Consider the following 14,876-nt stretch of genomic DNA (forward strand, 5'->3'; position numbering starts at 1 on the left):
GGATCCTCCTGACCTTCAGACTAGAAGATGCAGGAGCTTTTTAGCAGGATTTTTTTTTTTCTTTCTAAAAAAGTGCATCTTATAGTCTGAAAAATACTGTATTTTGCTGAATTCTACTCGTGGTATTGCACATATGTTAAAGAGCACCTTTTAAAAAAAACTAAATGTGCTGCTGAAAAATCTGGTGAGATTTTAGGCAAAGATGGACTTTCATCTACCAAAACCTGCCTGTAAGGGGATCTCAGGAGCTGCACACAGCATGGGCAATGAAAAGCAGTTCTATTGCACTACAGACCAGAAACGTGTTTATGTATGTACTGTATATTATCTGCTCACCGGGTGCACAGAGCCTGCAGACTCCAGGTCTGTGGAGAAGTAGATAATTGCTGCAGAAGGTCGTGGGTTAAGTCACTAGTTTCCTGGGTGGTTTCCGTTAAACCTAATATAAGCCGTACCCATCACATCCTCTTGTTATTACCCTTATTGTATGTGTAACGCGTCACCCGGCCCCCTTGCTCATACCTGGGGTCTCCATGTGGCCTCCGGTTTCCCATTATGTCATTAAAAATGTCATTATTCTCCTATTATTTCATTATTTCTTTGCCAATTTCAAAGGAAATTGAGTTGCGAGGGGCCTGACGAGTGCATCTGCTCTGGGGTTATGATGTGTGTTATAGGCTCCCCTGTGAGGTCTCTATACGGGTATATATAGAGGCCGCTATCTCTTCAGGGAGGCTGCATACAGACCTCAGATGGTAGAAAGCGCAGGTTATTTATAGACTCCTGTCACTATCTGCGCTCCCAGTCTATGTCACTCAGCAGATATGTTAAAGGTAATTGTCTTCCATTTAAAGGGGAAGCGGTTAAGATAATGGTACTGATCCGTGAGCTCTAGGACCACCACGGACTTGGAACCAAATGCTTTATGGCGCAATGTGATTTGTGGTGGATTCTACTTTTCAAATATTTAAGTGGAAAAAGTTTTAAGTTTTCTTTATAGATAACCAGACGCTACTTTGTGCATATTACAGGGTGGAAAGTTGAAGGACGGCGCAAGGTCTGTGACTCGGACAATTCAGAGCAATTTTTTCGACGGCTCAAAACAAGAAGCTATCGATGTCCTCCTCCTGGGGAACACCTTAAACAGTGACCTGGCCGATAAAGCGCGAGCTCTTCTGACCACCGGAAGTCTACATGGTGAGTACCAGTGAGAAATCTATATGATCCCTCTGAATCATTACAGTTCTTTGTCGGTAAGACAACTGGCTGCAGCAGGAGCCTTTCCCCACTGCTCTATCTACACACAGATCGTGAGGCCACGCCTTCACGAGTGAGCTCCGCCTTTCTGATGCCAAGGATAACTTACCATCCACTAATTTTGCTTATATGTATAAAAGCTCTCCTTACTGTCCTAAATAATTGGAGGACTTCTACCATTGAATACTTTTTTTTTTTTTTAATCCGGATGCAATCTTGAGCTCCGCTTCCTTCTCAGTCTTCAGCTTTTGGCAGCTGAAATTCTAAAATTTTTGGTGAAACTATTAGTAGTTTTTATTTATTTTTTTGCCGGTACATTTTAAAGGAAACCTACCACTTGTAGTGGCAGGTTTCCGATGGCAATACCGGGCACCAGCTCAGGGTGAGCTGGTGCCGGAGCTTATTTTAGTTAGTGTTTTAAACCGCGGTATCGCGGTTTAAAACACTTTTAAACTTTATAGCCGGCGCAGGCAGGTACGCGCTCGGCGCTTACCATGCGCGCGGCTCTCATTCACTTCCTATGTAGCCGCGCGCACGGTAAGCGCCGAGCGCGTACCTGCCTGCGCCGGCTATAAAGTTTAAAAAGTGTTTTAAACCGCGATACCGCGGTTTAAAACACTAACTAAAATAAGCTCCGGCACCAGCTCACCCTGAGCTGGTGCCCGGTATTTCCATCAGAAACCTGCCACTACAAGTGGTAGGTTTCCTTTAATACATTTTTTGCTTTTGTAAAAATATGGCTTCCGATCCCTCTAAATTATGACAACTGGCTGCAGCAGGAGCCTCTCACAGAATATGAGGCCACGCCTGTATGAGGGAGCTCCGCCTTTCCATTGGCAGAAGGGCTGAGATGAGACTATCCCTTCCCTTGACCAATTGCAAGTAGGTAAAAAGTGACAACCTATGGGTGCAATTTTTTTGGAATACTGTGGGGTTGTCACTTCCCGGCCAACACATAAGCGCCGACCAGATTTATAGGGTGCAGATGCTTTGGCAGCAAATTTCCTTTTTCAGATAGTACTTGTGCTCGGACATGAAATACTGAACATTTGAGGGTGTTTTTATCTGTGTTTGATCTGCTATTAACCACCTGTCTATTCCTTCCCTCTATGCTGCACGGTCAGTATCTGAGCTCATGTTACAATCAGGTATAGTAATGGAGACTATCTGCTGTATGTCCATCATCCACTTCATTTTACATTATAACATATAGGGCGAGTGTCAATGCTAACGCTAATTGTGCCAAAAAAAATGTGTACATTGAATCAAAACCAACTTCTTGAAAAATCCCCAAATTCCTCCAATTTTGATGAATTGGGCACCATTTTTCAAAGCTGTTAATGGATTTATGTTCTCAATTCTATTTTCAAGTACACAATCAGCTATAGCCGCAGTCTGTAGAGTATAAATGCACAAGGGACTGTTCACACTGTGTTTTTTGGACGTTTTCTGCCTTGATATCTGCTCTAAATATGCCTGTAATCTGCCTCCCAGTTTGTTTTCGATGGCGAACAGCGAACAACGTGTCTTATTTTTTTATATTTTTTTTTTGGGGGGGGGGGGACACTTATCCTAGCTTAACGCAGATTTAGGAGCGTAGTCACCACTGGCTTTAGGAGCGTAGTCACTTCTGGGAAAACAAGCTAATCCACCAGCTAACCCCAGGCAGGAACCGCTATTGCTCTGTGCATTCCCCAATGTTTGTACAGGCCTACACCTTGTGGAATTAAATGATCAGGCACATATTAAGGGTGATGTCACACGTATGCATTTTCAATCCGTTTTCAATCAGTTTTTGGCTCGTTTTGCTTAAAAACACATTGAAAACGGATTGAAAACGCATACGTGTACCATCACCCTTAGGGGCTGCTTTCTTGCAAAAACATGGCCACTCCTCACCATGGTCTATGCTGGTAATTCTAACAATTAATGGAGCTGAGTTGCAGTACCATGGTCAGGTCCAAGATGTTTTTGCAAGAACTCCAGATAACTCTGTTAAGAGATTCACATACCCAATCGAACATTGGGTATGTGGGCTTCGTTTGTGTTGTTTATTAGGGTTTTTTTTGGTGGGGGGTAGTTAAAATGTTTAAAAATATGTAGTCTCCTGGTTGTGGAGGCTGTTTAGCATTTGTGTGGGGAGTGTTTTTATTACCGTATTTTTCGGACTATAAGGCGCACCATCAATAAATGCCTCACATATTTGTGTTACATAATAAATGTCCCCCATGAGGTCGTATAATTCCTGGAACTCCTTTCTATGACTGGAAGCTGATAGACTTGTGTCATGTTTCCGGTAGCGTCTCCGAGAGTATTACGCAGCATGTGTGAGAACTACTACAGGTACGCCAAGCCGAGGAAAATCCGCATCTGCGTAGGAACCTGGAACGTGAACGGCGGGAAGCAATTCCGGAGTATCGCATTCAAGAATCAGACGCTGACAGACTGGCTGCTGGATGCTCCCAAAATCGCTGGAGTCCAGGAGTTTCAAGGTAACAAGAGTTTTCGTGTGCTTGTTTTTGTGGTTTTTCTAGATGTTTCTAGATGTAATGTTTGTGCACTGGGAACTGCTCGGGACACGAATTGAAGAACAATTTAAAACATGGCCGCTTCATTCCAAAACTGGATGCTCCCCTGAATTTGGATAATGCATGATATTGCAGCTAAGCTCCATACATCTCTATATTCTGAGCTGCAATTTTGCATTATTCTTTATGTCCATATTGTCTCATTCTAGCTTATTGCTAATACAGAGCAGAGTTAGAAGATTACATTGTATTATACAGGCAGTCCCCTGGGTTACGTACAAGATAGGTTCCTTGGGTTTGTACTTAAGTTGAATTTGTATGCAAATCGGAACTGTATATTTTATAATTGTAGCTCCAGACAAAAAATTTTTTTAGTCCCAGTGACAATTGGATATTCTAAATTTTTTTGCTGTAACTCGAGCAAGGATTATCCATAAAGCTTCATTACAGACACCTTACAGTTGATCATTTCAGCCTGGGACTAAGGAAGGCTGCACATGTGGCATTTTGAACCTGTTTTTGGACCGTTTTTAAGCAGTCAGTAAAAAAACGCATGCGTTTTTTTTGACAGTTTTTGTCCTTTTTCCAATTAGCCTCATTAAGATAATTGGAAAAACTGTCAAAAGTTGTTGCGTATTTAATGGACTTCTTAAAAACGGGCCAAAAACAGATTCAAAACGGCACGTGTGCCGTCGGCCTAAAGGAAAGCATCAAGAGACTTCTCAAGAGGTCACAGTCGCCAGAGGGGTCCGTCTCTAACTAGGGGTCGTCTGTAAGTCGGGGGCCACCTGTACTTTATTTGTGGTCCCTTTTGTTTTTGTAACTTATATAATAGAATTTTCCCTTTATAGAAAGTAATGTTGAGTGTTAGAAATGAGCGGACCTGATGCTCAGGTTCGGCCGTCTGACCCTGACATAATGCTAGACTGACGGGTGAACAGCCAATCCGGCAAATTGACGCCCATATCAACTAGCCATGGCTAGTTGCTAAAGGCGTCAGTCTGACTGGTTGGCTGTTGGCCCGAGAATCCATACACTGAACCCGATCCAAACCATCGGGTCCGCTAATCTATATCGACTGTGTTTCCTGGAAAATAAGCCCCAGCAAAAAACCTTTTCATAGTAAGGTTGACATATAAGCCCTATTCTGAAAATAAGCCATAGTTACACGGGGGCCCACTACAGACAGCTATATCCTCTGAACCTTGAATCATTTTTTTAAATTTCACAAAAGGACTGTTGCTTGTAGGTGTTGGAGAGCCAGAGATGTCCACTGTTACAGTAAAATTTTGGAGTGTGATTTTTATATACAGCTCCTACTTTAAATGTGTCTGTGGCCCCTGGAAATACATTCTTCTTGCAGAATCTAAGTGAAGATTCTCCTCTTTAAGATGACATCAGACCTGTATGCGTTGCCACAGTACAGAAATTATAGCTGTTTGTAATGTGCCCCCCCCCTCTCCAGCAGCCGAGATGAGGGAGCTGATAGATGCAATGTGCTATAAGCAACTATATGGACAAGAGGGGCCCATGTAAGGAAAGGGTCATTTTTAGACGTGAGAAATTGGGGCAAATGATATTTTAAGGAATTCACAATGGAATTTGAGAGATGATGATGGCTGGGTTATATTTGTGAATTCTTGCTAATGGAAAATAATTACGCAGCCCCAAGAAAACAAGCCCTGTTTTTGTTACATAGGCTTTGACCACCTTTGATGGCGCCATTGCAGGGCCTGTAGATGTTGTCCCCATACATAATAGATGTAGATTGTGGTAAACCATCTTTTATCTCATTCTGCCTCCTTTCTCTCTAGATAGGAGATGTAAGCCAATAGATATCTTTGCTATCGGTTTTGAGGAGATGGTGGAGCTGAATGCAGGGAACATTGTCAATGCGAGGTAAGGACGATGTGTCTGCCTCGTGTATACATGCACTGCTTTTGCTATTCTTGATCATACAGGAAGTTTATAATGAGTGAGATTTAGTGGAAATGAGAAATTTTTGTAATCCAAAACTTTCTTTTTGATCCCTGGAATTTTCTCGAGGACCCCGAGTAGTAGCTCTGTATTTGTTTTACAGCACAACCAACCAGAAGCTGTGGGCGGTGGAGCTTCAGAAGACCATCTCCAGGGATAATAAGTATGTCCTCCTGGCCTCCGAGCAGCTGGTCGGTGTCTGTCTCTTTGTGTTCATAAGACCCCAGCACGCCCCATTTATCAGGTGAGTCACCATCTTCTATTGCACTGGTCAGTAGGTGACCACAATGGCTTCATTCCTAACTGTTTTGCCTTGTTTTATATTCTAGAGATGTGGCTGTAGACACTGTGAAGACCGGCATGGGGGGAGCCACCGGGAACAAGGGAGCGGTGGCCATCAGGATGTTGTTCCACACCACCAGCCTCTGCTTTGTGTGCAGTCACTTTGCTGCTGGGCAGTCCCAAGTAAAAGAGAGGAACGAGGATTATCATGAAATTGCCCGCAAGCTAAGCTTCCCAATGGTAACAGCTCTTCTCTGTCCCTCTCCTCCCTTCTCCTTCTGTTTTATTCTTTTTTATTCTTCTTTTCTCTTCTTCTTTTCATCTCCTTCTCTCTTATCCTCATTCTTTTCTCCTCTTCTCAATCTCCTCCTCTTTTCTCCTTTACTTTTCTTCTCTTCGTTCTCGCTTCTCCTCCTTCCTCTCCTTTCCCCCTTCTCGCTTCTTCTTCTCACTTCTTCTTCTCCTTCTCTCTTCTTCTTCTCGCTTCTTCTTCTCCTTTCCCCCTTTTCGATTCTTCTTCTCCTTTCCCCCCCTTCTCGCTTCTTCTTCTCCTTTCCCCCCTTATCGCTTCTTCTTCTCCTTTCCCCCCTTATCGCTTCTTCTTCTCCTTTCCCCCCTTATCGCTTCTTCTTCTCCTTTCCCCCTTCTCGCTTCTTCTTCTCCTTTCCCCCCTTCTTGCTTCTTCTTCTCCTTTCCCCCCTTCTTGCTTCTTCTTCTCCTTTCCCCCCTTCTTGCTTCTTCTTCTCCTTTCCCCCCTTCTTGCTTCTTCTTCTCCTTTCCCCCCTTCTCGCTTCTTCTTCTCCTTTCCCCCCTTATCGCTTCTTCTTCTCCTTTCCCCCCTTCTTGCTTCTTCTTCTCCTTTCCCCCCTTCTTGCTTCTTCTTCTCCTTTCCCCCCTTCTCGCTTCTTCTTCTCCTTTCCCCCCTTATCGCTTCTTCTTCTCCTTTCCCTCCTTCTTGCTTCTTCTTCTCCTTTCCCCCCTTCTTGCTTCTTCTTCTCCTTTCCCCCCTTCTCGCTTCTTCTTCTCCTTTCCCCCCTTATCGCTTCTTCTTCTCCTTTCCCTCCTTCTTGCTTCTTCTTCTCCTTTCCCCCCTTCTTGCTTCTTCTTCTTCTTTCCCCCCTTCTCACTTCTCACTTCTTGCTTCTTCTTCTCTTTCCCCTCTTCTTGCTTCTTCTTTCCCCTCATCTTGCTTCTTCTTTCCCCTCTTCTTGCTTCTTCTTTCCCCCCTTCTCGCCTCTTCTTCTCCTTTCCCCCCTTTTCGCTTCTTTTTTTTTTTTTTGCTTCTTCTGATCTTCTCCTTGTCCTCTCTTTTTATTCTCATTCTCCTCCTGCCTTTCTGTCTCCTGTCCTCTTTTCACCTTTCTTTCTTTCTTTCTTTCTTTCTTTCCTGATTGTTGCCTGTTCTCTCCATCAGGGGAGGATGTTATTTTCTCATGATTACATTTTCTGGTGTGGAGATTTTAACTATCGCATTGACCTGCCTAACGAGGAGGTGAAAGAGCTGATCAGGAATCAAAACTGGGATTCTCTTGTGGTTGGAGATCAACTGGTTAACCAGAAGAATGGTGGACAGGTACGAGCGCTTGTACGCCTGTGTTATATCCGTCCCGTCTCACCAGCTCTGCAACAGCAAATGATGAGCCAGATCTATCACAGCGGATTACGCTGGATGATAAATTTGCTGCAACATTTGATTCTTTTCTCCAATGTTACACCACATATTGCATTTATTTACTTTGCATCATAATTTTGAGGTTTTTTTCAAGTAGCCAAAACTCCTGTAACATCAGTTATTTACAGTTTGCTCATGTGTTATATTAAATGAAATCATTTTTGTACGTGGTTTAAAGGGAACTGTCACCAGGGACCTCATTTTCACTAAAGACAGGTTATAGAAGCACATTACAGGTGGATTGCAACAATGTTTTTCTAAGTCTTTGCATTACAATATAATCGTGTGTTATAACTTACCTTGCACCCTGACAGAATCCTCTGTGTAGTCCCAGGGGTTGGGCTCTGGTTTGGATACATTTAAAAACTTGTGACATGTCTGCTGCAGACTGCTCAGCTCTTGGCCCCCACCTTTGTGCTCCTGTACAGCTCCTCCCTTCCCCAGTGATGTCGGCTCACCAGGCTGTGACCTCTGTGAAGAAGCAGGAGGGAGGAGTTGTACAGGAGCACAAAAGTGGGCAGTCTGCAGCACAGGCAAGTCACATGTTGTTTTTTGAAATGCATCCAAACCAAAGCCCAACCCCTGGGAATACACAGAGTATTCTGTCAGGGTTGCAATGTAAATCCTTAGAAAAGGCAGAAAGGCATATTTGCAATGCATGTATGATGGGCTACTGCAACCTGTCTTTAGTGAAAATTAGGTCCCTGGTGACAGGTTCCCTTTATAGTGAAGAATGACCTGTATCTTTTCCCCACTCTCAGGTATTCAGGGGATTTTTAGAAGGGAAAGTTAATTTTGCACCCACCTATAAGTATGACTTGTTCTCCGACGACTATGACACAAGTGAGAAGTGTCGGACCCCTGCGTGGACAGATCGAGTTCTCTGGAGGAGAAGAAAATGGCCTTTTGACCGATCAGGTATTTAGTGGGTTTTCTTCTTTGTCTACATACTTGTACCTAACTTCCTACTCTTTGAACCACAAAGCTAAAAAGCATCCGTTTCCACCTCTGTTAAATGTCACTCAAAATTTTGCAGCAACTTGTTTTATCATGATGCAGGCTGGTCATCCCATTCAAGATTTGGAAGGAGATATTCACTTCAGGGGGTATTGATTGAGTACAGAATAAGGGCATCCACTTCTGATAGTGACGACATATAACTTGATCAAGTGATCATGTCATATACCAAATAACACAAGGCACCAGGGAAAGTTACACCTGGTCCCTAAAAACAAGTCCTAAGTAGCCTCATCACAGAGAAGAAAAAAGTAATGGGAATCAAATCAATCAATACCTGCCCTCCCAAGTAAAGGTTTTATTTTTAATATGAAGTCCTGTCCTATCCACAGAATAGGAAATAATTTGCTGATTTGTGGGGGTCCGGACCTCTGGGACTACAGCTGAATGGGGGTTCTACTGCCGAATAAATGGAGCGGCAAGTTTCACATGGGCTTATACTCCATTGCATTCTCTAGCAGTCTCATAGAAAGGAATGGAGCAGTTGTGGGAGTCAATCGATATAACTAGAATACCCCTTATATATAGATACAGCCTTGGTTTTTACAGCTTTGTTTTAATTTTCATGCTCATTCTCCCTTCCATCAGCCGAGGACCTTGACCTCCTGAATTCAAGTTTACAAGAAGGCAGAAACATTCCTTACACCTGGAATCCAGGTACATTGTTGCACTACGGCCGTGCGGAGCTGAAGACCTCAGATCACAGGTAAGTCGTGAGGCAGATTATCCGGTCCTCTCGCCTGGTGTCTTCTTGGCATGATGCCCTTTGTGTCCCTATATTCTAGGCCGGTCGTTGCATTGATCGATATCGATATATTTGAAACCGAGGCCGAAGAACGGCAGAAGATCTATAAGGAGGTTATCGCCACCCAGGGACCACCTGACGGGACGGTCATGGTCTCCATACAGAGCACATCTCCGCAGGAGAACTTTTTTGACGATAACCTGATAGATGAGCTGCTGCAGCAGTTTGCTGGCTATGGAGAAGTCATACTCATAAGGTTAGAGGTCTCTGTGTATAGGTGTATTGTGTGCAACCACAGAAAAAAACATTCCACAGCAAAGGTTTTTTTTTTTTTTTATGTTTTGGGTGAAAACTTTTAACTGCCTTTAGCCACCACTAGGGGGCAGTGAAGCAGTATTGTAGGTTAATCTATTATGGAGAGGATAGAATCCATATATCTGCCCTCTGTCATCTCCTCCTGGCAGAGGTTATACGCAGGCAGAATTGTATCATTTTGAGACCTGTAATTACAAAATCGCTAAATTAGACCCGTCTACAGTGATATAATTTATGTGGAATTTACTTTTTTGGCTGGCGTTGTTTGGTGTGATGACGGTCTTTTCATCTCTGCAGGTTTGTCGAGGATAAAATGTGGGTCACGTTCCTTGAAGGAAGTTCGGCTCTAGATGCTCTGGGGCTTAATGGTGTTGAGGTAAATGGGATTTTTGTCTATAAAGGTCAAGCACGTTAAACCAGGGAGACTTAGGACTCATGCACACTGCTATCTGCTCACCCGAACTGGATTAGGGTTGTAGCATAGAGCCGGATGGAGAAGGGAGGTGCAGTGAGCGCGCCTCACCCCAACCCTCTCCAGTAAAAGCCGCAGTTGCAGTGCATTAAGACACCTATAAAAAAAATCTCCTCCTAAGCCATGTTGAAAATCAGCAGAGAAGAGTCACTTTTTGTCTGAGATGAGGTTACTTTTATAGACTGAAAGGGAGAGGGACTTCAGAATCCCCTTTCTTGAGACTATAACAAATAAAAATCTACTTTTGTTGTAATATTAACAATAAGACTCTCATCTTTCAGATCACTTCAGGATTTTGGATTTAAGAGCTGCAGTACCGTAGAGGCAGGAAGTTAACGTAATAGGCAGGAATTGGATTTTTATCTGCAGCTCACATGTCTTTATCTGCCTGCAGCTCACAGAACCACAAGCCTGATGCGATCTGGTAGATAAAGTTCTTATCTTTAATATGGCACCAAAAGATGTAGGTGCTATATAGAGCCCAAGATAAGGAGCATCTGAAGTGAAGTTCTAAACGTGACCCGCCTCAGGCAAAATATGACTCTTCTCATTTGCACATGACATTGGAGGGGATTTTTTTTTTTTAAATGGGTAAATGGATGAGATTTCACATAAGAGGGGATTCTAGAAAGAACATTTGTCCCCTACCTCGGGGGGCTGCTAGTTTAGTAATGTAAAAGCTGGTGACAGCCGCCGCACCAAAAAGAAGTCATTTTCCTCCAGTGTAAGCCTTGCTGACGGATGACTTTAATTTCGATTCCACTTCTATTGCAGAAATCCTGCTGGATGATTAGTTCTATCACTTATCCCCCCTCTCGCTCTGGATATTGAGTGATATTTTATAGCGAGAATACAAAATCTCCTCTGTCATCTCCAAGACGTGGGGAGTGGGGGGCAATATTACAATATCCCTGAAGCTGTGTAATATACGGTTCCTTATTTAATGGCAGGTGTTGGGGAAGACTATGAACGTTCAGCTGAAGAACCCAGACTGGATCGCCCAGGTGGAGGAGGAGATGAGTCTGGAGAGGATCATCGTATCGCTGCCTTGTTCTACAAGCTCCACGCTGCTGGGAGAAGACGCAGATGTCGCCGCCGACTTCGATATGGAAGGTCAGAGGTCACTGCTGCTATAATGATCATTGATTTCTGCATAGTAGAGAGTCTTTATATGCAATGTTTCCTGGAGTACAATGTATAAAATTGGCTCTCTCCAGTGTCCCAGCCTGCAGACCCCCCTCATCCCCATTGGGAAAACTTCTTTACACCCTTTACATTCCAGGATGTGCATGTTTATCCTAACTAGTGTACAGATCGTGTCCCAGGACAAATCTGCACGTCCTGGTGATCTTGTGGATACTGCTATCATAACCCTACCATCAGCAGCGGGAAACTGACTGTATCACACGGCCTGGCCGCTGCTGCGTCTCCCCTGAAAAGAGGGAAGTCTGTTCAGGGAAGTTTGAACCCTTAACTGTGATCAATGACTGCAACGTAATCATGGGGTGCCTGATCAAGGGCTTTAGGACTGCCCACTGCGGATGCCTATTATGCCCAGCCCGAGGCAGATTCTGATGGGCTGAATTTCCACTGTAAAAATGACACAGAAGATATAGTGAAAGACTCACAGCCTGAAGGGCTCCAGGGGATGTTACCAAAGCACCTCCTTCACAGGCTGCTACACTGTGCAGGAGCACTTCCCTCTCCGATTGTGGGAAATGACATCAGGCAGAAGGAGGGGGAAGTGCGGAGGGAGCAGAGTGGGAGAGAGAGACCGTGTAAGAGCCTGTGAAGCTACAGCACATAGGGTCTCTTGTACCACCACCCAGAGCCCTTCCGGCTCAATAGCATCATTATAAAAGTTGATTTTAGAAAGATGTAGGCCGTGGATAACAAAATCTAAAAGTCGGACATAACCAAAATGGTACCTTATTAAACTAAAACTCTGCCGTTAAAAAAAGAAAAAGCTATAATAACGCTCTTTTGATGGGAAAAAGATACAGCTCTTCAAATATGATTACATAGAAACAAATGAGCTTTTCTCAAAAAGTAGTAAAATGTAAAACTCAGAAATCAGCCTATTTGGCATCTCTAAAATTGTATTGACCCACAGCATATTAAGTTGGGAAAATCTGCAAAATTTGTAATGAAAAAACCAAGTGGCGGAAATGTCGTCTTGTTTCATTCTCAGCCCAATAAATATATATATATCCCCTATCCTAATTTGGTGATGAGTGGGGAGTCTCAGTGATTGGATCATGAGAACTACCCCTTCAACCCCTTCAATGTTGTTTTATTATGATAAATTTACCCTAAAAACGGCGCTTCTGAAAGCTTCGAAAGCGAAATTAAAAAAAATTATGTCTTCTGGAGCTCGAAAACCAGTTTGGGTTTTCATAAACTATTGTTGATTTCTCCCATTGCTGAGGTGACGTCACCTTTCCAGACTTGTATCTTACTAGATATCTCTCCGTCCCACAGGTGACGTGGACGACTACAGCGCAGAAGTAGAGGAAATTCTCCCCCAGCATCTACAGCCGGCGTCCTGCTCCACTATGGGGTCTTCCCCGAGCTCTTCTCCACGTTCAAGTCCATGCCCCTCACCCACCATGCCAGAGGGACCCCCACCGGCTCTGCCTGTGCGACCAAGCCGCGCACCCGGAAAGACACCAGGACCCCCCGGTACCTCATCTCAAGGTATGTGACACAGTATAGCAGTCACACTTATTACACTACATCACTATTACACATTGCTGCTTTCCTTTACTAATTTTGGGAAGGGGCGGATATCCAGCTGGTGTAAGAAGTCTTACAGGCAATGCTCGCTAAGATAAAGAGTATGCGACTAAGTCATGTTCTCACATTCCAGAAAATCCATGGAAGAGATCCATTGATAGTAATGTATTAAATAATATTGAGGCTGGTTCTTATATCCCCATGTCAATAGGTTCTCCAGTAGATTTCCAGCCAGTAGTACTAAAGGAGGCGCCATCTCTCACCCTGGAACCTAAACGTGCCCCCCCACCAAGACCCGGGGCCCCACCAGCACGTCCTGCGCCACCGCAGCGTCCGCCCCCTCCATCAGGTAAGAAAAGACTCATGTGCTGTAATTGTCGGTGTGCCCCATTACTCCTATCTGTAGATAATCCTACTGCTCATGACCACAGAGGTATGATATCACATAAATACAAGTTTGGTTGTTTTTTTGGGGTTTTTTCAATTTCTATTAAAGAAATTGCACCACTCGTGTCTGTAGGTTTTGCCATTTTTAATCAGAGGGCTGAGCTGCAATTCCACATCCAGCCACGAGTGGTGCTGTTTACGTAAGCAGGCATTCAAGTTTGCCATAATAGGAGTCTACCAGGAGACTCTATAATGGGAGTGTAGGGCACTATATAAGTGTTCGTAACATACCTTTCCTGTTTATCACTTTTTTTTGTCAAATAATACAAAGAATATTTCATTTTTATCTTAAAATCTGCCATCAAATTCCAACATGATAAACCAGGGGGGCACTTTGTTATACATGGCCTCCTTTTTTCTGAAATAAAATTTTAAAATGATGCTGATGAGCCAGAAGGGCTTTGCAGGCAATACCAGAGCCCCTCCGTGCTGCAGCTTTACAGGCTGTTACATTGTCTCCTTCTACCTCTACTGCTTTGGGGTTTTCCCCCCTCACACAGTGGGAGAGAGAAGTGCTCCTGCACAGTGTAATCCCCCCCCCCACAGACCTTCTGTCTCATTAACATAATTTTAAACGTTGATTTTAGAAGGAAGGAGGCCATGGATAACAAACTATAAGTAGATGACCACAGTCACGGTGCCTGGATCTATGAGTAAGTGTCCCTGGTTTATCAGGGTGGATTTTGATGGTAGATTTGCTTACATTGTGTCCTTTGGATTAAACCTTTAATAATAAGGCTCTATACTGGTATTATTGGTAATCAAATTTTGATGATGAGTATTTTGGTGCGCAGTAGGCGTCGTCAATGGACATTGTGGGGCTGGATACTGATTTGGCCTCCTTATCTGCCCTAGCACCTCTTCCTTTAGGAAGTATTATTTAGGATATATGTTCTGCCCTTGATGTACATATTATTGGGTGATTGTATGGCGCCCGTTCTGTATGACGCACCCTATGGGCAGGTCTGATCCCTGCACGGATACTAGACTCCGATGACACTGACGATGATTCCCTCTCTATTCTACTCTCCGCTGCTTTCCATGATAAGGTGCTAGAAGCCCGGCGCCAGCCAGGAAGGAGATCGGAGGTAACGGTAGTATCCACTCGTCTCCTGTGCGGAGCGTGACCCCAAGCAACTGCTCAGATCACCGCTCCCTGTCCTCTATCGTTTATGTAGTGTTGTTACTGTGTGTCATCCTCCCCGTCACGTCAGCAGTATTTGTTGTCTCAGTTTGTGGAATGCACTGACCAGATGCATCGCAGGTTACATCTAAGGCCACTCTACAAAACCCTCCTGCCCTTATAGAGGACCCTCTAGTTATACAGGCTGCTCCATACTGAAGTCTGTTTGCTGTAGTGTATGGTAATTGCCTTTATAGTGCTCTTTTTCTTCCCTGAAAGTAGTCATCATAAAATAGTATTTTAGA

General features: G+C 43.9%; 1 protein-coding gene across 8 annotated transcripts in view; it reads left to right on the forward strand.

Annotated features, from left to right (window-relative positions):
• SYNJ1 (synaptojanin 1) overlaps positions 1-14,876 on the forward strand; it is a 59,119-nt gene that overhangs the window by 29,712 nt on the left and 14,531 nt on the right. For 4 of the 8 annotated variants that reach the window (XM_072138622.1, XM_072138628.1, XM_072138629.1 and 1 more), the window contains exons 12-26: positions 1,032-1,197; positions 2,382-2,405; positions 3,558-3,749; positions 5,600-5,684; positions 5,866-6,006; positions 6,092-6,284; positions 7,459-7,617; positions 8,478-8,634; positions 9,322-9,439; positions 9,519-9,734; positions 10,091-10,169; positions 11,216-11,378; positions 12,747-12,962; positions 13,213-13,350; positions 14,498-14,536. In XM_072138622.1, the coding sequence (XP_071994723.1) occupies positions 1,032-1,197; positions 2,382-2,405; positions 3,558-3,749; positions 5,600-5,684; positions 5,866-6,006; positions 6,092-6,284; positions 7,459-7,617; positions 8,478-8,634; positions 9,322-9,439; positions 9,519-9,734; positions 10,091-10,169; positions 11,216-11,378; positions 12,747-12,962; positions 13,213-13,350; positions 14,498-14,536 (2,086 nt within the window). The remainder of the gene's footprint in view (positions 1-1,031; positions 1,198-2,381; positions 2,406-3,557; positions 3,750-5,599; positions 5,685-5,865; positions 6,007-6,091; positions 6,285-7,458; positions 7,618-8,477; positions 8,635-9,321; positions 9,440-9,518; positions 9,735-10,090; positions 10,170-11,215; positions 11,379-12,746; positions 12,963-13,212; positions 13,351-14,497; positions 14,537-14,876) is intronic. The other 4 variants (XM_072138626.1, XM_072138627.1, XM_072138624.1 and 1 more) reach the window with 3 other exon arrangements.

The sequence above is a fragment of the Engystomops pustulosus genome, chromosome 2 (assembly GCF_040894005.1).
Source record: "Engystomops pustulosus chromosome 2, aEngPut4.maternal, whole genome shotgun sequence".
In the NCBI taxonomy this organism is placed as follows: domain Eukaryota; kingdom Metazoa; phylum Chordata; class Amphibia; order Anura; family Leptodactylidae; genus Engystomops; species Engystomops pustulosus.